General features: G+C 36.8%; 2 protein-coding genes across 2 annotated transcripts; both read right to left on the reverse strand.

Moving 5' to 3' along the window:
- Positions 1-15,417: 15,417 nt before the first annotated feature.
- Positions 15,418-16,005, reverse strand: LOC139153946 (olfactory receptor 11L1-like). Its single transcript, XM_070728371.1, has one exon. It carries the CDS (start codon positions 16,003-16,005, stop codon positions 15,418-15,420), a length of 588 nt encoding a protein of 195 aa, XP_070584472.1.
- A 5,086-nt stretch (positions 16,006-21,091) lies between these two features.
- Positions 21,092-21,691, reverse strand: LOC139153947 (olfactory receptor 1468-like). Its single transcript, XM_070728372.1, has one exon. The coding sequence runs from the start codon at positions 21,689-21,691 to the stop codon at positions 21,092-21,094; it is 600 nt and encodes a 199-aa protein (XP_070584473.1).
- Positions 21,692-21,746: the final 55 nt, after the last annotated feature.

A 21,746-nucleotide genomic window follows, 5' to 3' on the forward strand; every position in this document is an offset into this window, starting at 1 on the left:
GTAAAGCTTTCAGGATCTTGATTTTAGCTTACAAAATTAATAATTAGATTTAGAATATTATTATTATTATTATTATTATTATTATTATTATTATTATTATTATTATAATCCAATTGAAGCAACAGAAATATTGCAAGCATAATTATCTGCATTTTTCTGGGTATAGCACATGCATTACTGTGATCTTAAATACTTAATTTCAAACAACCAATCCTTACATTTCCAGACCTTAAATATATATATATTTGTGGGGGAAAAACCTGGCATTGTCAGAAATCATTTTGAGGAGATACAATATATATATTGTATCTCCTCAAAATGACAATACCAGGGTTTTTTTTCCACAAAGTCAGAATAATAGCAGATATATAATTACCAAATGATAACTCAATATTATTTAAGATACCACTTTCAGTAAAAAGGTTGAGCAGATTTAACCTACAGTTATCTTAACCTAAAGTTATCTTCACCATGAAGCTAGGAAGCACTGTGAAGCTAGGAAAAATCACATCCAATACCTGTGCAATTAGCACAGCCGTGCCCCCCCCCCCAAGGCTGGGTACTCTCACCATTTCTCTTCTCTCTATACACCAATGACTACATCTCAAACGATCCATCTGTTAAACTACTGAAGTTTGCAGATAACACAACAGTGATTGGACTCATTTGAGACAATGATGAATCCACATACCGATGGGGAGATTGAACAACTAACCTTGTGCTGTGACTGAAACAATCTAGAACTGAAGACACTCAAAACTGTAGTAATTATTATTGTTATTGTTGTTGTTATTATTATTATTATTATTATTAATTAATTAATTAGTAGACATTTATGCTGCCCCTTTCCGGAGACCCCCGGCGGCTCAAATGGTGGTAGACTTTAGGAGAAACCCCTCCATCCTTCCACCTCGCACAATACTAGACAACACAGTATCAAAAGTAGAGACCTTCAAATTTCTAGGTTTTATCATATCTTAAGACCTAAAATGGTCACCGAACATTAAAAATATCATCAAAAAAGCACAATAAAGAATGTTCTTTTTGCACCAACTCAGGAAGCTCAAGGTGCTGCTGATACAGTTCTACAGAGGAATCATTGAGTCTGTCATCTGCACCTCTACCTTTATTTAAAGGTACAAACATAACACAACCCAACAAGACTAACACAGATTTCGGAGGATAATCAGAACTGCAGAAAAAACAATTGCTGCCAATCTGCCTTTCATTGAGGACCTGTATACTTCACAAGTCCAAAAGAGGGCTGTGAAGATATTTACTGCCCCCTCCTCCATCCTGGACATAAACTGTTTCAATTCCTACCTTCAAAACATTGCTACAGAGCACTGCCCACCAAGACAACTAGACACAAGAACAGTTTTTCCCTGAATACCATCACTCTACTAAACAAATAATTCCCTCAACACTGTCAAACTTTTTACTAAGTCTGCACTTCTATTTCTTTTTCTCCTCATTCGTATCACCCATTTCCTCCCACTTATGACTGTATGACTATAACCTATTGCTTGTATCCTAAGATATTTATTAATATTGATTGTTTCTTAATTGCTTATTTGACCCCTATGACAATCATTAAGTGTTTTACATGATTCTTGACAAATCTATATTTTCTTTTATGTACACTGAGAGCATATGCACCAAGACAAATTCCTTGTGTGTCCAATCACACTTGGCCAATAAAGAATTCTATTCTATTCATTCAGAGAACTACATTTTTCAATTTCTGGAGACATTCAGACTGGGACAAAATATCCACAATGGAAGAAGGACATGATTCTTGAATGTATTGTTCGTGATTTTTTCATCAAAGCATTGAGTGTGGCATAACACAATTGGAGTTTAATGTATTACAATGTTATTTTTGTGTGTGTCTTTTCTCCTATCCAAATTGATTATTTTCTCTGCTACTTATTTTTTGTAATGAGTTCACAAGCACTCATTACTTTCCAAAAACCTTTCAGGCTTTCAACAAAATCCTATAGAAAAGAAGATGTTTTTTAAAAATTTATGGGACTGTCTTCTGCCTCACATGTCCCAGTGACCGATCAGATCGCACAGAGTTGGCCTTCTCTAGGTCCCATTGCCCAAGTAATGCCAACTGGCAAGACCGCGGGAAGGGCCTTTTCCATAGCAGCTCTGGTCCTCTGGAATCAACTTCTTCAGAGATTCGCACCACTCCCACCATCCTGGCCCTCTGAAAGGCTTTAAAAACATGGCTGTGCCAGCAAGCCTTGGGCCTTTGAGCGATAATACACTGCTACGGCCAGGAGTATGAATGATAGATGGATAATGTCTTTTTAATATTGCAGTTTTAGCTTTTGTATTTTATTTTATTGTTGTATGCTGTCCTGGGGTTTTAACTTTTGTATTTGATTTTATTGCTGCACACCACCCTGAGTCCGCCAGGAAATAGGCTGTTTATAAATCTAAATGAATGAATGAATGAATGAATGAATGAATGAATGAACAAATGAAAAACAAACAAACAAACAAACAAATATCACTTATTTTATTTTATTTTATTTATTTTTAGTTGTCAAGTAGGTATTTGTAATATACATAGTTATAATATTGTTTATATACATAAGATGGTTACTGATAAGGGGGAATAATTGGACAGGGCTGGTAGGCATGCTGGTATGCTTATGCACACCCCTTACTGATCTCTTAGGAATCAGTTGAGGTCAACAGTGGACAATCTAAGGGTAAAACTTTGGGGGTTTGCTGACAAAACCACAGTCAGGTAGTGAGTTCCAGGTATTAATCACTCTATTGCTAAAAGTCTGGATGTGTAAGATATTCTGTTGCTAGTAGAGGAGTGGATCGCTCTTCTATTAAAGTATCTCTGGACACTTTCTACTGTATTTATGTCCAATATGTGGTGTGAGTTCCAGACAGATGGGCTATATTTTCCCAATAGTTCTGAAATAAATAATTAAGGTATTTGATTACATTTGAATCTGAAATAAATATAAGCTGATTGCCACTAAGTAATTCTATCACCAAGAGATATAAAATAGCAATATTGTCATCTCTCAGTTTTTATTAATAAAAGTATCACTTTCCATATTATAACATCATAATGTGATTCAACTTTCAGACTGCACCCAAAGAATTATCAGCATGTCTTGGCTGCTGTGTTTGCTGTTCATGAGATCAACAAGGATCCTATGCTCCTATCAAATATCACTCTGGGTTTCCGAATAGTTGATAACTATTACACGGGAATTCTGACTTATCTGTATACATTGCAGTTGCTCACTACACAAGAAATAGGAAACTATAAGTATAGATGTGATGAACAACTCTTGGCCGTTGTTGGGGGACTTGGCTCTGAAAATTCTATCCAAATTTCAAATATTGTAGGCATATACAAGTTACCACAGGTATGAATATTCAGAAAGATAAGTTATGTTACCTTCTATGAATATTCAGCTGACAGATGATACTACATGAAATTGGAGGAGAAATGGTTTTTGGTACTATGTCAACTTGTCTGTTTTCTTGTTACAACATTACATAACCCAGCTAGGTTCCAATAGATTAGCAACACTTTTTTCTTACACATTCTTTTCTCTAAGCCTTATAGTGATATAAATCTCACAAAGATATAAACAACATATGCAAATATTTATTTTTCAATATTAAAAGTGATCATTAACTAGGATAATTGATTTTTATCCATATCTTGATTGACATTAATAATGTCCATAATGTTATCATTGAACAATTAAATGGAGTTTTACTTTTACTGTGACAACGTATTTCACAATGTATCCTACAAATATAGAAATGTTATATTGATGTGATGAAATGATGAAATCAGTGGTGAAATGTTAATCATTTATTTTGCAAATAAATATTTTTCATTTAATTTAATTTAATAAATTGCATAGTGAAGAAAGTATTTTGAATTGTTATTAATATTCCTTAGATTTTTCATGTGTTTTTCTCTAGATCAGTTATGGTTCTTTTGATGCTGTGCTGAGTGATAAAATCCGGTTCCCATTCTTCTACCGGATGATCCCTAGTGAATCATTACAATTTAAAGGAATAATTCAGTTACTTCTTCATTTCTCATGGAAGTGGATAGGTATAATGGCACCAGATAATAATGAGGGAGAAATGTTTTTGAGGTTCCTCACCACAATGCTTTCAAAACATGATATTTGTGTGTCGTTCACTCAGACTTTGGCAACAAAAACTGCTTCTGAAACAGAAATTAAAACTGAATTAGATAAAATTGAGAATTCATATTCTCAAACCAGTGCCAATGTGGTAGTTGTAAGTGGAGATTCCCGAGACCTCCTCATGTTCACAATATGGATGGATTGTAATGCCTATTATAAAAAAAAATCTTTTGTAACTAAAGTTTTGATCATGACTGCTCAGTGGGATTTTACTGCTGTAAATTCCAGAGGGCTCTGGTTTCTGAAACCTTTCCATGGTGCTTTGTCTTTTACAATTCACGCAAACAATGTGCCGGGATTCCAGGATTTTCTTGACTCACTGGATTATCGTTATCCTAAAGGTGATATCTTCATTCAGGAATTTTGTCACTCGGTTTTTAACCAGGGGTTCTATAATCAGGATAGGAATCCTGTCAAATATGAAATAAACTGCAGAGGAAAAGAAAAAATGAAGTCCCTGCCAGGAGCTGTTTTTGAAAGGGTCATGTCAGGGCAAAGTTACAGTACCTATAATTCTGTGCATATACTAGCCCAAGCTTCCCATGCAATCTCTTCCTATAATTCTAAGTATAGACATCTGGAAAAATGGGATGGATCAAGTTTTCTGAACATGCAACAGTGGCAGGTATTTTCTCCAATGTTGAAATTGTTGTTATAAACAGAAAACAGAGAGCCGATGAAATTATGTAAAAAAACCCAGCAAAAATATTATGTATATTAAGGAAAAACATATGAAATAAGTGCATTTTTGGAAAAGATGCACAGCAGAGGTAAGTTATTCTTTAATATTTTTTTATTTTCAAAATACTGACATTATATGTCTGTTGTTACAAAAGCATTTAGCACATGCAATTATTCTCTCCAAATAAACAAAGAAAACATTTTAAAGACCAGTGTGTTTGTGTGTTCTAAGGAAGAACATATGAAATAAGGGCAATTTTGGAGAGCCCGGGGTTCAGAAAATTTTTGCCTCTTCTTACGAACTTTTTTAGTCTTACGAACCCACCGCAGATCGCAAAATGGTGATCCGCTGGGCGCCACCGCCTGGCTGTCACCTTTTAAAACAGCCGGGGGGCTTCTCGCCGTTCACCTGAACCCGAACTTTTTGGGTTCGGGAGGCCGCCGAGAAGCGCCGCCACCCACCTGTAACCTTCTTAAACAGCAGGGGAGCTTCTCGGCATTCTCCCGAACCCGAACCCGGAAGTTTGGCAAAAGTTTGGTTTCGGGTTCAGGTTCCGGAGGCCATCGAGGCCGCATTAATCGCTTTTACATTGTTTCTAATGGGAAACATTGTTTCGTGTTACGAACTTTTCGCCTTACGAACCTCCTTCCATAACCAATTAGGTTCGTAAGATGAGGTATTACTGTATATCTTATTTAACTATAAAAAACACTTATACCACATTTTTCATAGTATAAGTTGCACTTCCCTCCCCCCAAACAGACGGTGGAAATGTTGAGGCATCTTATACACCGAATATAGTCATATTTTGTACCCTAAAGCCCTGCCCCCTACAAAAATGTGCAGAGAATTTAGGAGGTCTGCCGAATGCTCCTGGGAACTGGGGACTTTTTTTTTCTTACTTGCCTCTTCAAAATCGTGGTGCATTTTATATAATGGTGCATCTTATAGTCCAAAAATATGGTATTTTAATTATTTTATATTTGCTTGCTGCCCAGAGTCACTTGTTTGAGTTGAACTGTTATACAATTTAAATAAAAACAATTAAAAGAATTTAGCATGAAGTTTAAATATTTCCTTCCAAATGTTCTAAGCTCCTTTTTCCAATTCTTAGATTTTTACAAGTGAGCATTAATAATAACTGCATATACAAAATGAACTTTATACGCAGTGAATTATTTCCAGAAACTTGTGTCTTTCTGACAATCTTCCCACCATTGTTTCTTGTCTTTTCCTTAGGTTCTATGGAGATAAATCAGTGCTTGTTTTCCTGTGACAACTTTTCAAGTATTTCAAGACTGCAATTGTCAGGCACAAAAGACCAGAATCATATGTTCAAAACTATACTCAAGAATTTAGTTAACCAAATTCAATATGAAATTAGTGCCAGATAAGGACCAATGCAGTGGTGGGTTGCTGTTGGTTTGGACCAGTTCTCTTGTACTGATGGTGGAAATTTTCCCCTGCTCACAGAACCAGCAGCGATGGCTGCCTTGCCAGACTCTGAAACCAGTTCTCTGGCATTGGTTTGTGTAATCAACTAGCAAAAAACCCTCCTGTGCATGTACAGAAGCTTCTGCACTGTCCATTTGTTGACAGATGCTCAGGAAGTCTTATATCTGACTCAGTCCTTGTTGGCCTGAGATGACTGACCCAATGCAGGATTCATTTTTTTTGTCATCATATTAAATGACTTAATGAATATGCTTAATCTGTCTTTTTTGTTAAGACCAATCTAACATATATGAGCATTTTGGTAGAATAAACTTCTACCGGATAGCTCTTAAAATCATCAGAGATTTCCAAGCCCCGCTTCCACAAAAGGGTGTATCAAAGGAATGGATGTTCATTGTTATTTTTCAGAGTATTAATTTGCAAAACATGCTAAGAATATTCATCATAGTTTAAGTACTGTAAAACTAAATCTCTCTTCATCTAGCTTCATCATGTTTTGAAAACTATTCGATTTAACAATAGCGCTGGCGATGAAATTTATTTTAATGAGGACCAAGAATCTACAGGTGGCTATGACATTGTGAATTGCATTGTCTTCCCAAATGAATCTTTTTCTCAGGAAAAAGTTGGAAGGGTGGAGCAGCAGAGTCTGAAAAATTTGGTATTCACTCTTAAAGATAATGCAATTGTATGGAATAACTGGTTCAATCAGGTGAGATTTTAGTTCCCCTTTTAATTTAAATACTAAATTTTAATTCTTTCTTTATTTTACATGGTTCAACAATAAGCTGGATTTCTGCAATAGTGTGGGTCCTAAAACACTACCTTGAGGGACACCACTGTTAACAGGAGCAGGAAGAGAAGTGGCACTTCCTATTTTGACCACTTGTTGTCTGTTAGATAGGAATGCTGTTAACCAATTGTGTAGTAGTTCAGAGATGCCGAAGGATTTGAGTTTCAGAAGAAGTTTGTCATGGACAACTGAGTCACAGGTTTTGCAAAAGTCGATATAGATCGCATCAATTGGATTACCTTGGTCAAGTTGAGCGGTCCAAATGTTTTTACAGTGTAAGAGTTGTAGATTACAGGATATATTTTTTCTGAAACCAAATTGTTTATTGAAAAGTAGGTTATTACCGTATTTTTCGCTCTATAAGACGCACCTGCTGATAAGACGCACCAAGATTTTAGAGGAGGAAAATAGAAAAAAAATATTTTGAGCCAAAAAGGGGAGAGGAAGAGAGGAAGGAGTGAAAGAAGGGAGTGAGGGAGGAAAGAAGGGAGGAAGGAAAAGGAAAGCAAGAAATGGAGGGAGGAAAGGAAGGAAAGAAAGAAAGAAAGAAAGAAAGAAAGAAAGAAAGAAAGAAAGAAAGAAAGGGGGAAGGGATAGGAACAGAGGAAGGAAGCAAGGAAACTTATGAAAGGGGAGAGTAAGAGAGGAAGGACTGAAGGGAGGGAGGGAGGGAAGAAGGTAGGAAGGAGAAAGAAAAGAAGAAATAGAGGAAGGGAAGGTAAAAGAGAGAAAGAAAAAGAGCAAGAAAGAGAGAAAGAAAGAAAATGAAAGAGAAATAAAAATAGAGAGGGGGAATGAAAGAAATGGAAGGAGGGAAGGAAGGAGAGAAAGCAAGAGAAAGAAAGAAAGCAAGAGAAAGAAAAAAGAATGAAAGAGCAAGAGAGCAAGAGAGAAAAAGAAAGAAAAAGAGAAAGAAAGAAAGGCAACTTCAAAGAAAGGCTCACTGAGCATCTCTCACTCTCTCTCTCTTTCTATCCCTCTTTCTTTCTTTCTCTTCCTTTCTCTCTCTCCTCTTTCTTTATTTCCTCTCTCTCCCTCCCTCTCTCTTTCTCTCCCCCCTCTCTCTCCCTTTCCCTCTCTCTTTCTCTCTCTCTCTTGCTATCTCTCCCCCTCTCCCTCTCTCTTTCTCTCCCCCCTCTCCCCCCTTTCCCTCTCTCTTTCTCTCTCTCCCTCTTTTTCTCTCTCTCCCCCCTCTCCCACTCTTTCTCCCTCTCCCTCTCTTTCTCTCTCTCCCCCTCTCTCTTTCTCTCTCTCTCCCCCTCTTTCTCTCTCTCCCCCCTCTCCCACTCTCTTTCTCCCTCTCCCTCTCTTTCTCTCTCTCCCCCTCTCTCTTTCTCTCTCTCTCCCCCTCTTTCTCTCTCTTCTTCTCACTTTCTCTCTCTTGTTTTCTTTCTGTCTCTTTTGCTTTCTCTATCACTCTTTCTCTCTTTTTTCTTTCTCACGCTCTTTCTTTCTCTTGTTCTCTCTCTCTTGCTACCTCTTTCTCTCCCCCCCTTTCTCTCACTCTCTCTTTCTCACTTTCTCTCTATATTGCTGTCTGTTGCTCTCACTCACTCTCGTTCTCTCTCTGTTCTTCTCAGCAGTGACGTGCGCACGCCCTGCCCGCCTCACCTTTGCCGAGAGCACTTTCGCCTCGGGCTCTCAGCAAGGGGGTTGCAGGAGAGGCGGGGCCGGCGAAGGTGATATTCAATGTCGGGGGCGCTCGTGCGGTTGCGCGCGCTCCCTATCTCCCTGCTAGCCCACTCGGAATATTCAAAATAAGAAAAACCTTCGCCGGCAAAGGCTTTTCTTATTTTGAATATTCCGAGTGGGCTAGCAGGGAGATAGGGAGCGCGCGCAACCGCCCGTGCGCCCCCGACATTGAAGACCTCCGCTGAGAAAAACCTTTGCCGGTATTTCCTCTCGGCGGAGAGAGGGAGGGGGGGCAGCGGCATCCCTCCTGGCCTTGGTGGGCTGCCCGACCCTCCCCACCTCCTGCAAATGCGGCGGGCGGCGGGGGGAGAGCGAGGAGCCGGTTCTGGCGGGCGCGGGGCTTGGCTGGCTGGCTGGCGGGGGGAGCGCCGCTGGTGGTGCGGAGGGAGACCCTCCTCCGGGAGGGAGGGGGCCAGGCAGCAGCTAGCCAGCCAGCCGGTGGGATGGCGCTTCCGAGTTCGCAGCCTCCCCCCCTCCCTGCCTGCATCTTCGCTCCATAAGACGGGGCTGATTTTTCTTCCTACTTTGGGAGGAAAAAAACTGCGTCTTATGGAGCGAAAATACGGTAGCTTCAAGGTGGAGTGTAATGGATTGGTTTATTATTGATTCCATAACTTTGCAGGTGACACAACACAAGGAGATAGGTCTGTAATTTTCAACGTTGCTTGGATCTCCTTTTTCGAAGATAGGGATGACTGTGGCAAGTGACCATAGTGTGGGTAGGGAGCTAGTACTGAAGGATTTATTAAAAAATATGCTCAGAGGTTTAGCCAAGGTAGAGGAGAGCTTTTTTAAAAAGTATGCACATAGTCCATCTGATCCAATAGATAAAGATGGTTTTAGGTTGTGTAATGCCTTTCTAACATTATCTTCTGTAAAACCAAATTGTGTAAGATCATTGAGGTTATTTGTGGTGCGATTAGGAAATGTTGGGCATGAGCCATTGTTGTTAACAAAGACTGAGCTGAAGAAGGTGTTAAAGAGGTTGGCTTTGAATGATTCATCATTATGGTCTATGTTGTTTGGTCCTTTAAGGGGTGGGATGGGTCTAGAGTTTTTGAGTTTATTGTTAACAAAGTTGTAGAAGGCAAGTTCTTTTACGCAGTGGGGGTTGTCTATAAGGTCTTGTTTGTTCAGCTTGTATTTGGTGTTCCATAGGAATTTATGAAAAAGATCATAAGCTGGGGTGGCGCAGCAGCTAGATTGCTGTACTGCAGGCCACTGAAGCTGACTGTAGATCTGTAGGTCAGCGGTTCAAATCTCATCACCAGATCAAGGTTGACTCAGCCTTCCATCCTTCCGAGGTGGGTAAAATGAGGACCTTGTGGGGGCAACAGGCTGGCTCTGGGAAGAGCTACCATAAGTTGGAAAATGCTTATCATTAAGCAAGGTCTATTTATAATTACATCTGAGTTGCAGACATCTGAAAATCAGGTTTGAGATCAAAAGACATTGAGAAGATTTGTTATTAAAAATTAATAGCTTACCTTTTTTATTTAGACAAAGCCCCATTCTTCTTGCACTGAAAATTGCCAAACTGGAAACTACAGACAGCTTCGACAGGGGGAACCTGTTTGCTGTTATGATTGTATTCCATGCCCTGAGGACCTGATTTCTAACACAACAGGTACATATGGAAAGAAAATATAAAAAGGTCTCACAGTTAAGAATAGAACAAACATAGTTAAATGCATACATAACATCTACCTTGAATTGAAGCAAAATGAATAAATACCCTAAGGCAGTGATGGCAAGGTAGGCATTGCCTTATGTCAGCTTCAGTATGCATGTTCATGCTGGCCAGCTGATTTCCCTCAGGAGGCTGGTGGCATTTTCGCCCTCTCTAAGCTTCAGGAAAGCCTCCAGAGCCTGTGGATGGCAGGCTTCTGGTTGTGCCATTAGGCTATTTCCACCCTCTCCAGGCTTCAGGAGGCTTTTCTGAAGCCTGGGAAAGGCGAAAAGTGGCACAACGTACTGATTGGAACTTTGTTTCTGAACTTCAGGTAAACCCATTGGGTTCATTTTTCACCATCCACATCTGCATGTAATTTTACTGTGCACTTTTAGTTAGGATTCAATTTTTAGAATATAAATGGCAGACCTGAAATTAAAATTAAGATATTAAAGTATTGACTACTTGCAACAAGCTCAAATTTCAACAATTTATGAAAACTACTACAAAATGTGGAACTATATTGTTTGCAATCCTCCATATCTATTTATTTGTGAAATAGACTGGGAAATAATTTTAAATACTATTCTCTGTCTCTCTCTTCTCTGCCCCTCTGTCCATCCCTCCCTCCCCCCCTCTCTCCCTGCTCCCACAGATGCAGAATATTGCAGTCAATGTCTAGATGATGAGTATTCCAATCAAGGACAAGATCAATGTATTCTAAAATCAATAGACTTTCTCTCTTATACTGAGACTTTGGGAATTCTGCTAGCTTCCTCCTCTCTCATTTTGTCTTTCATCACAGTTCTTATACTCATTACCTTTATTAAACATAGGAAAACTCCCCTTGTCAAAGCCAACAACCGGAACATCACATATGCCCTGCTGTTTTTGCTTCTTCTTTGTTTCCTTTCCTCCTTGCTTTTTATTGGAAAGCCAAGGAGAGTGACCTGTCTTTTTCAACAAATAATGTTTGGCCTCATTTTCTCTGCTGCCATTTCCTCTGTACTGGCCAAAACCATCACAGTCATTTTAGTTTTCAAAGCTATACAGCCAGGAAGCAAGATGAGAAACTGGCTGAAGAAAAAAGTGGTTAACTCTATTATGCTTTTCTGCTTCCTTGGACAATTTGTAATCTGTGTTGCCTGGCTATCAACTAGTCCTCCCTTTCCAGATTTGGATCTCACATCCCAGAAGACAAAAGTCACAGTTAAATGCAGTGAAGGATCAGTTGCCATGTTTTATTGTGTCCTTAGTTATATGGGCTGCTTAGCCTTTGTTAGTTTTATTGTAGCTTTTTTTGCAAGGAACCTGCCTGATAGCTTTAATGAGACCAAATTCATTACATTCAGTTTGTTGGTATTTTGTAGTGTTTGGGTTTCCTTTGTTCCCACTTATTTAAGCACCAAAGGAAAATACATGGTTGCTGTAGAAATATTTTGTATCTTGGCCTCTGGTGCAGGATTACTGGGTTGCATTTTCCCCCCAAAGTGTTATATCATAATTGTGAAACCTGGACTTAATTGTAAAGATCATTTGATAAGAAAAGTTCATTAAACTATATCTTATCATATTTTTCTTTGCTTCCGTTTTTTCATTTGTAATTATTTTTTCAGTATTATTTTTATTTTATATCTCATAAAATATCTGTAAAGCTTCTTCATTAGTTTACTATTGAAAACAATCTGTATCCATGTTTTAAATAAAGCAATAAAAGCACAACATTGCATAGTCAACTTTCAACATGATATTTGCTGAAATGTATAATGAAGGTCCCTCTGGTATGGTATCAACCATGATAATTCACATTCATATGGCCTTAGTGATAATTACATGTAATTCTCACTTACCAACTGCAATCAGCACTGTCAACTGTGTCACGTAAAGGGAAAAATTATGTGTCCATGTCTGATTTACCACTTAAGTTCTGGTTATGGATATTAGCAAATCATCTATAGTCAGTGACTATGACCAGTAAAGTACTGTTGGCTTCCCCGTTTATTTTGCTTGTTGCCTCTTGAAGTCACAAATGGTGATCTTGTGACTACAGCACACTGTAGCCATTATAAATACATAATGCACAATTATGATCCAGTTCTTAAAACACGATCACTAACAGCAGGGCTATTGAAATGGCTGCAACTTCAAAGACCATTCTTCAGTCTTCTTTTCCAACACTATTGTAATTTTGAATGTATAATTGGCAAATAACGACTATTTTCACAAACAGCCCAATGGTAAATTTGTAACCTCAAACTAGTAGACAATATTAGATTTAATAATTTAGTATGAAATCTGATAAATGTATGACAGAAGCAAAACAGAATAGTTAGATTCACCAATACATCAAAAGACACTTGATACTATGTTAACAAAAGAATGCAGCTGCGAGAGCAGTCATGGGCTTCCCCAAATATGCCCATGTTACACCAACACTCCGCAGTCTGCATTGGTTGCCGATCAGTTTCTGGTCACAATTCAAAGTGTTGGTTATGACCTATAAAGCCCTTCATGGCACCGGACCAGATTATCTCAAGGACCGCCTTCTGCTACACAAATCCCAGCTACCGGTTAGGTCCCACAGAGTGGGTCTTCTCCAGGTCCCGTCAACCAAACAATGCTGCTTGGTGGGGCCCAGAGGAAGAGCCTTCTCTGTGGCGGCCCCAACCCTCTGGAACCAACTCCCCCCAGAGATTAGAATTGCCCCCACCCTCCTTGCCTTTTGTAAGCTGCTTAAAACCCACCTCTGCCGCCAGGCATCGGGGAACTAAGATACACTTTCCCCCTAGGCCTTCACAATTTTATGTATGGTATGTTTGTATGTATGATTGGTCTTTATATAATGGGTTTTTAACTGCTTTTTTAGTATTGGATTTTGTTGTACTGTTTTACTGCTGTTGTTAGCCGCCCCGAGTTTGCGGAGAGGGGCGGCATACAAATCCAATAAATAATAATAATAATAATAATAATAATAATAATAATAATAATAATAATAATAATAATAACCATCACTTTACCTAGTAGGGAACAGTTAATCTGAACACAGTTTCCAGGTGAATATTTGCAGAGGCAAACTTTAGCCAGAGAAATGAGTCTGCCCTACTGCCTATACTGCAACAGTATAATCCCTAAATATGAAATCAAGTGTTTGGTTGTATTCACTCTTTGTGTATGATATCACTCAGAGGTGGGTTCCTCCCGGTTTTCACTAGTACTATAGAACCAGTAGCAAAACGGTGACATCATAGTGATGTTATGGAACCAGTTCTGCTGGTTCCTGTCCATGAATGCCATCATGTTTTTTTAAAAAATAATTTTTCCAGGGTTTTTTCCTTCTGCACATGCACAGAAGCTGAGTTTTCAGCAGAGCACATAGGTCACCATTGTGTTTTCAGCTTTTTTCCCCTTTTTTTGGATTTTTTTTGCCATTTTTCAGCACTGTTCATGTATGGCCATGTGGGATGGGAGGATATGAACCGCCAGTGGGGTAAGTTAAAACACACTCCTGGCATCACTCCTCTAGGATCATGAAGATTTGTGATAAGTGAGAAGGCAGTTGTGTAAAATTCATGCAATGCCCTTGTCATCTCTTCAATTTAAAAGGCAATAAAATGTATGCATGACATATAGAATATCAGAAATGTGATCAAGACTTTCTTAGAAATCTTGTGCATCCATAAGACATCTCATTATATTGGCTTCTGTTTAAATATCAATGTTTCACTTGCTTATAGCACAAGAGACCAAAATTTATGACGAATTCAGGATTAGTTCAAGTATTACAGTTCCTTATTTCTAATAAGCTTTCATGGAAAGAATAAAAAGATGGGGTCTCATCACACAATTTAAGAACTGGTATCTATTCGCGGAATAGACAAAACTGATGGTATCGCCCTTTGCCTTGTTGCAAAAATAGCTGCTTCCTGCCTCCATTTTGGCCTGTTTTAGCTCTGTTGTAATCAAATCGTGCCTGCACGGCTTCACACCATAGCTGATGCGAGACTAGGCCAATTTGTCTAGTGGGGCATGCCAGCCTCTACCAGACCCCAGGAAGCATCCTATGTATCATCTTCCCTTCAGGAAGGATCCGGTTTGCTCCAAAAGGGCCAGGACCCCCAAGCAGTGCAGATTCGGAACCTTTCCAAGGGAGAGGAAAGGTTCCTGCTGCCACGGCCACCAGATCCTGCCCCTCTCCCTCTCATTTTATTTTGATGGCAGGGCCACTCTTTAATAAAGTATGTGTAGAGCAAGAGAAATCAGGTTTTACTTCTTTTATTAATAAAACAAGGTTTTTTTCAATTTATTTTACAGATTTTTTTTAAAAAAAATACTTATTACATTTTATGATGTATTATATAGCTTACAAGTATATGGCTAGTATTTTTGTGAGCTGAGGAGGTGAGCACTGAATATGGATTGGTATTCTCTGTACGTTCTCTATTCAGGGTTCAATACAGGTGGTATTCAAGCTGCTTTCAAAGACTCCAAGCTGATAGAAATGGTTGTAAAGTGGAGGTGGTCTTAGTGAGTCATCACTCAGAATAATGTACAAAAGGTATTCTAAATCTTAGTGCATAACTATTATTTTTATCATTATAAGTGTTTATAAAAACAAGCAAATTGAAACCCTTGATACTATGAATCAACAGGATTCAAGTTAATCAGATGATACCTTTCTCATGTCATTTCTTCATCACCAACTGTAAATTCAGACTCATCTCTTAAGACAACTATCAGAAACCAAACCAAATATTTATTTTATTATTTTATTTATTTGTTTTTTCAAATATGTATTGGTATACAGAGATATAGTAATCTTTATATACATGGTGCTAGTAAAAAAGAAACATTAGGATTATATCTGTTGTACCATTAAAAAAAGGATTGAGTGGCAAGTAGGATAGACAGTTGCTTACAGTCCAACAGAAAAATGATTGATAGCTTTCCTCAAAGCTAATTTTATATCTTTATTCCTCAAACTATATACAAAAGGATTTATTAAGGGAGTCAAAATGGTATAGAACACAGAGCAGATCTTATTAAGATTCCTAAGGGTTCTGGTTTTTGGCAACACATATACTATCACTATAGTTCCATAAAAGAGAGTAACCACAGTGAGATGAGATGAGCAAGTAGAAAATGTTTTCTTCCTTCCTAAGGTGGATGGGATCCTTAAAATTGTTTTTACTATGTAGCCATAAGAAACAAGAGTTAAAAGAAAAGGAAGTAATCCAAACAGAGCTGACAGAATAAATATTAGAAGTTGGATTTTCATGGTGTTGCTACAGGATGCTTGTAGTAATGGTGTAAAATCACAGAAAAAGTGATCAATTACATTAGGTCCACAAAATATTAACTGTTTTATTAAATAGGTAGGCACAGAGTTTACAAGAAACCCAATAATCCAAGAGCAACCTGCTAACTGCAAACAGGTTTTCGTACTCATAATAGTGACATAATGCAGTGGTTTGCATATTGCTAAATATCTATCATAAGACATGGCAGCAAGTAAATAGCACTCTGCTGTAGCCAATCCCCCAAAGAAATATAACTGTATGAAACAGGAATTTAATGGCATCAATTGATTTCCAGTTATGAAGCTGTCAAGCATTCTGGGGAAAATTGTTGAAATATAGCAGGCTTCTAAGCAAGACAAATTTATCAGGAATAAGTACATTGGAGTGTGAAGGTGATGGTCAGCTACAATTAAGACAATAATAAGAAAATTCCCTAGCATTGTCACAAGATAGATAACTAGAAACACCAGAAAAATAAGAATGTGAAAATCAGAAATATTTCCAAATCCCAAAAGGATGAATTCCTTTATTACTGTTCGATTATTGTCTTCTCTGTCTTCTATGGGTTGTTTTCTAGATTTTATCAAGGAGCTGCAGAGCCTATAGAAAACAAAGATTCCTCCTAAAGAACTGATTCAAGATCTAAAAGTATTCAGTATATAATTGTATATATAGAATATGAATGTGAAAGAATATATGCACTTAATAATATGGTCAGCAGTTGAATGGCAATCTCCATTACAGTTATCTGCTATATCTAGGATTTTTCGTCTTAGAATGAAAGATTTATTCATCTTAATAATATCATCATTCTTCAAATTCTAGCTATGCTTCTCATATATGCAAACTTTTAACAACAGTTATAAGAACCATTGTCACTCATGGCATAAAACTGATACAATGACATGGCAGTTCCTTATTTAAATTAAGGAATTCCAGCTGAAAACATTTTGTTGTCTTCCTCCGCATCCTTAAAAAATAATCCTAGGCATGCTTATACTAATGTTCTGGTGGAAAGAGATATAAACACCAATTGACATTTCAGCTGCTGCCACAAGGAACAGTCTTCAAGATTCCCCCTTTCAGGGGACAAAACTGTCAAAGAACCAGCTGTGGCAGCAAACACAACAGCTCGTGAATAAGAGAAAGAAAATCTCTTAATTGACTACCTGACTCTGTGGTTTCTACTCCTAACCCCAAAACCTTAGATTATCTACAATTGACCTCTCTCCCTTTCTAAGAGATCTGTAAGGGGCATGCATAAGCGCACCATTGTGCCTACTGTTCTATTGTCTTCTACCATTACTTTTTTTCATTACTTTTTTAATATTGTATTTATACAAATTACCATCCTATAATTGTTTGACAAATATAAACTAAATAAATAAATAAATACAATAAATAAATACTTCTCAGCAGCCATCTTCATCATTATTATCATGTATTTTATTCAGTGATACTAGTCAAATAATGTATATTAAAGATGTAAAAAGATATAGATTACCTACGTATACTGTAATCATATATTTTTATTGGCAATAATTCAAAAATAAGTTGTCTTTTCTGACTTCCCATTCTACAATATAATAACAGCTCTGGAATTCACTTTTGTTTTCCCATTAAAAAAGCCTAGAATTTATTACTATATCCTGCCATAACCTTGCATGAGACCATTTTAATGTTATTTTTTTCTTATTGCATGAAGCTGTTTGTTTCACATCTTAATATTGTACATAACAGTCTATAGGGATGGAAAATAAATACCTGAAATCCAGCTCCATGTGTGTTTAATAAAGTAAACTTAAATGGTAAAGCTGTTAAAAATATATGGCAGATTAGAAATATGGTCAAATCAACATGTTTTAATCTTTATACTCATAAGTATAAACTGTAAGTAATTATTCTCTTCCCTCTTTGAATCTATAATATATAACATATTACATGTGAAGAAAAATATAATTTACAACTTAACCTATACTTCTTTCAATGTCAGATTCAAAACCTATATTTAGAGATATAAACTTCTCAAGTAGATAAAATGTTCACAAACAGTGAAGATTGATCCCCATACAGGTTCAAACAGACCCTATGATAAATACTAAGTTTTCAACACTGGGGGATTAATTAAACATATTTAATCAAACAAATGAATGAAGAAATGCAAATGGGAAAATTCAAAAATCTCCAAAGTAACATCCAAGTAAATTAATTTTTTTCTGATTAAATATTTTTCTATAGAACTGATTTTGAAGACAGAACAATTAATAAATGAAACATTCTCTAAACTGTGAGAAGAAAATAAAGTATTTCATTTAAAAATATAAAACAGGAACATACTTGGATTTTTATATTTTTCTAAACTTGAACAAAATATAACAGTTTTCTCAAAGAATCCTTCACTTCCTTATTTCTTAAACTATATATAATAAGATTAAGTATGGGGGTTATTATGGTGTAGATTACAGAGAATACTTTACGAAGACCATACAATTTTTTAGTATTGGGTACTACATATATACTCATCAGAGTTCCATAAAAAATTATCACTACTAAGAGATGAGAAGAACAAGTGGAAAATGCTTTTTGTTTCCCTATATTATGGCTACAATGATAAATGTGTAAGATGTTAGAGTTAATATAGATAGTGGAAAAGTAAATATTGAGCTTAAAACATAAAGAAAAATTTTGAAAGCATATGTGTCCTACAAAATAATTCTATAATTGGGAAGGTGTCACAAAAGAAATGATCAATTCTATTATTGCAGAAAGCTAATATGGACATGATAATCAATGTAAGTATTATTATTTTAATTTTTTATTTTATTTATTATTATTAATATCATCATCATCATCATCATCATCACGATCATCATCATTTATTATTTCCATGGGCATGTAGGGAAGGTTCCTTTTTGCCCCCAAAGAGCTGGGGGGGTCTTTTGCCATCCCCCGCAAAGCAGTGTAAGAAGCCCCACCACCACCCGGCCAATTAAAGGCAGGGTTTGGGATTTTATTTTTTTTAAACTTGGCCCCTTTAAGTGGGATGGACTTCAACTCCCAGAATTCCCTACAGCCAGTTTTGCTTTGCATTTTTAGGGGTGGGTGGGGCGGTTGGTAAATTCTGGGAGTTGAAGTTCACCCCTATTTTAAAAGTGCCTCCCCTTTGTGAAACGTTGCAATTAGAGGCAGGCATGGAGTTTGAGAAGACTTGATCATTAGGCTGAATTGGGAAAAACTGAAGAGTGGAAAGAAAACTTTTAGGGAAGGGGAAAAAAGTAAGTAAAGCTCTCAGCTTACAGTACTGGATGGGAACAATACTTTACTAGGAGAACTTTGGTGGTTCAGTGGTAGATTTTTTTGCCTCTCTTGCTGGAGGCTGGGGTTCGATTCCTGGCCAAGGCAACACAGTTTTTTTTTTTTAATCATCACCATTAATTTGGACTGAAAAACTACAGTATTTTTCCAAATTCAGCTGGGATCCCATCAGTCCCTGGAGTTTTGCTATTGTTTTTTTTCTTGATTGCATTTTCTAATTCTATCATTGATATATCTTCCTTCCTGTCTAAACTGGTTTCTGATATTTCTGGTAATTTGGACTGGTTTAAATATATTTGTATATCTTCTTCATCGATTTAATCTCTTTTATATAGTTTTTTTTAAAAAATAACAATACTTTTCCCCCTCTAAATCAAATTGTTTATTCCCCAATTCATCCTCCAATTGTTGTAGAGATCTTTTTTCTCTTTCTTTTTTCAATTTATATGATAACCACCTACCGGGTTTGTCGGCCTGTTTGAAGTAATTTTGTTTTTCTAATTTAATATTTTGGGCTATTTCCTCTTGTACCAAAAGATTTATTTTTTGTTTTAACAATTCCTTCTCTTCTTTTATTTTCACATTCTCTGGATCATTTTGTAATCTAGTTATTTCATTCTTTTACTGCTCCTTAATTCACGATTGGATTCTGTTCCTTTTCTTTTTCCTTTTTTTGATTTATTGACTCCTTCTTCTAATTCTTTCTTCCTGACTTAAAAATTCTGAATTAGTACTACTTTCTCTTTCTTTGTTTAGATGTTCAGTGATAAATTGGTCGGCTTGGCCTGTCATCTCAATTGTAACCTTTTTTCTCTTCCAAGTAACCATTACCCCTTCCGGCACTAACCATCTGAATTGAATTTCTTTTCTTATTAATTTAGCCATAAAATAATGCAAGTCCCTTCTCTTCTTCTGAATTCTTCTGGGTATTTGTTTCAGTACAATGATATATTTCCCTCTATATGACAGTAAATCTCTCATATTTTTGTATATTTCATCCCTCAAGGTTTTCTTAGTAAATCTGATATGGATCTCTCTAGGGAGTTTATGGTGTCTCGCATAATTTGTCTGAACTTGATATACTTCATCTATGTGTCTAATTAAGTCATCCTCATCAATTTTCAATTCCTCTGAATTTTTTTTGGCAACTATCCCAAATAAATTCTCCCCTTTTCCTTCTTGTACATTTTGCAATCATAAATAAAAGGAAGCTTTTTCAAATTCTAACTAAAATATAGCTGCCTCTAGGTTTTTATTTACCTTTTTGAGTTTGTCTTCATTTTTATTTAATCTTATTTTATTTTCTTCTGTTGTATCCTCAATTTTCTTTATTTTAATTTCATGTTTATCTACTGTCTATGAGATCAGTAAGGATCCAATCCTTCTAAGAAGCATGAGTTTGGGTTTATGCATCGTTGACAACCATTTTATGAGAATTCTGGCATATTTTTATACATTGCAGCTGCTTACTATACAAGAAAGAGAAAAATATAATTATGGATGTGACACACAAGAACAATTTTCAGCCATTGTTGGGGGTGTTGGCCCATCCAAATTTCACACACACACACACACACACACACAAACACACACACACAGGTCTTGGCATATTTGGGTTTCTTCACATGTAGGTTTCAGAGATTCCAGGCAATGTTTCGACACGGTCTCACTCATCATCTTTAGGCTGGTGCCTTTGGCTTTGTGCTAGGGTGAGCAAAGTGACCCTAGTACAAAGCCAAAGCACCAGCCTGAAGATGATGAGTGAGACCTCATCGAAACATCACCTGGAATCTCTGAAAAGGAATCTCTGAAACTTACACAGGAAGAAACCTGAATATGCCAAGACATTCATACCTGTATCTATGAAAATCTATGAAATCTATGAAATCTACGAGTCTTCTAAGAGGGATATTGCATTTCAACAATTGAACTTCCTATTATAAAATACACTAAAAATGGATATGCTTTATTTTTTTAATAAAAGCTTCTCGAAATATGAACAAAACTGTAACACAACCTCCTCAAACCATTTTTCACCTCTTTATTTCTCAGGGTATAGATAATAGGATTAAGCATAGGAGTTAGGATGGTATAGATGACAGAGAACACTTTATGAAGACCATTCGCTTTTATGGCATTTGGTATTGCATAGATACTTATCAACGTGCCATAAAAAATGGTGACTACCAAAAGATGAGAAGAACAGGTGGAGAATGCTTTTTGTTTTCCTGTGGTAGAAGGGATTTTCATTATAGTTTCAATGATATAAATGTATGATGTTAAAGTCAATGTAAAAGGAGGAAATGTGACTACAGAGCTAATAATATAGAGAGCTAATTTTGATACATATGTGCCACTGCAAGATAGTTCTATAACTGGAAGTGTATCACAGAAGTAATGATCAATTTTATTGTTAACACAGAAATTGAGTTTGGACATTATGATAATTATCAAACTGCTCGCAAAAGTGCCACTTATCCATGATATGACAATTAATAGGAAGCACAACTTTCCATTCATTATGGTGACATAATATAATGGCTTACATATAGCCAAATATCTGTCAAAGGACATTGCAGATAATAAACAGCACTCTACAGCTCCCAAAGAACCAAATAGAAATTCTTGC

This window comes from Erythrolamprus reginae, chromosome Z, assembly GCF_031021105.1.
Source record: "Erythrolamprus reginae isolate rEryReg1 chromosome Z, rEryReg1.hap1, whole genome shotgun sequence".
In the NCBI taxonomy this organism is placed as follows: domain Eukaryota; kingdom Metazoa; phylum Chordata; class Lepidosauria; order Squamata; family Dipsadidae; genus Erythrolamprus; species Erythrolamprus reginae.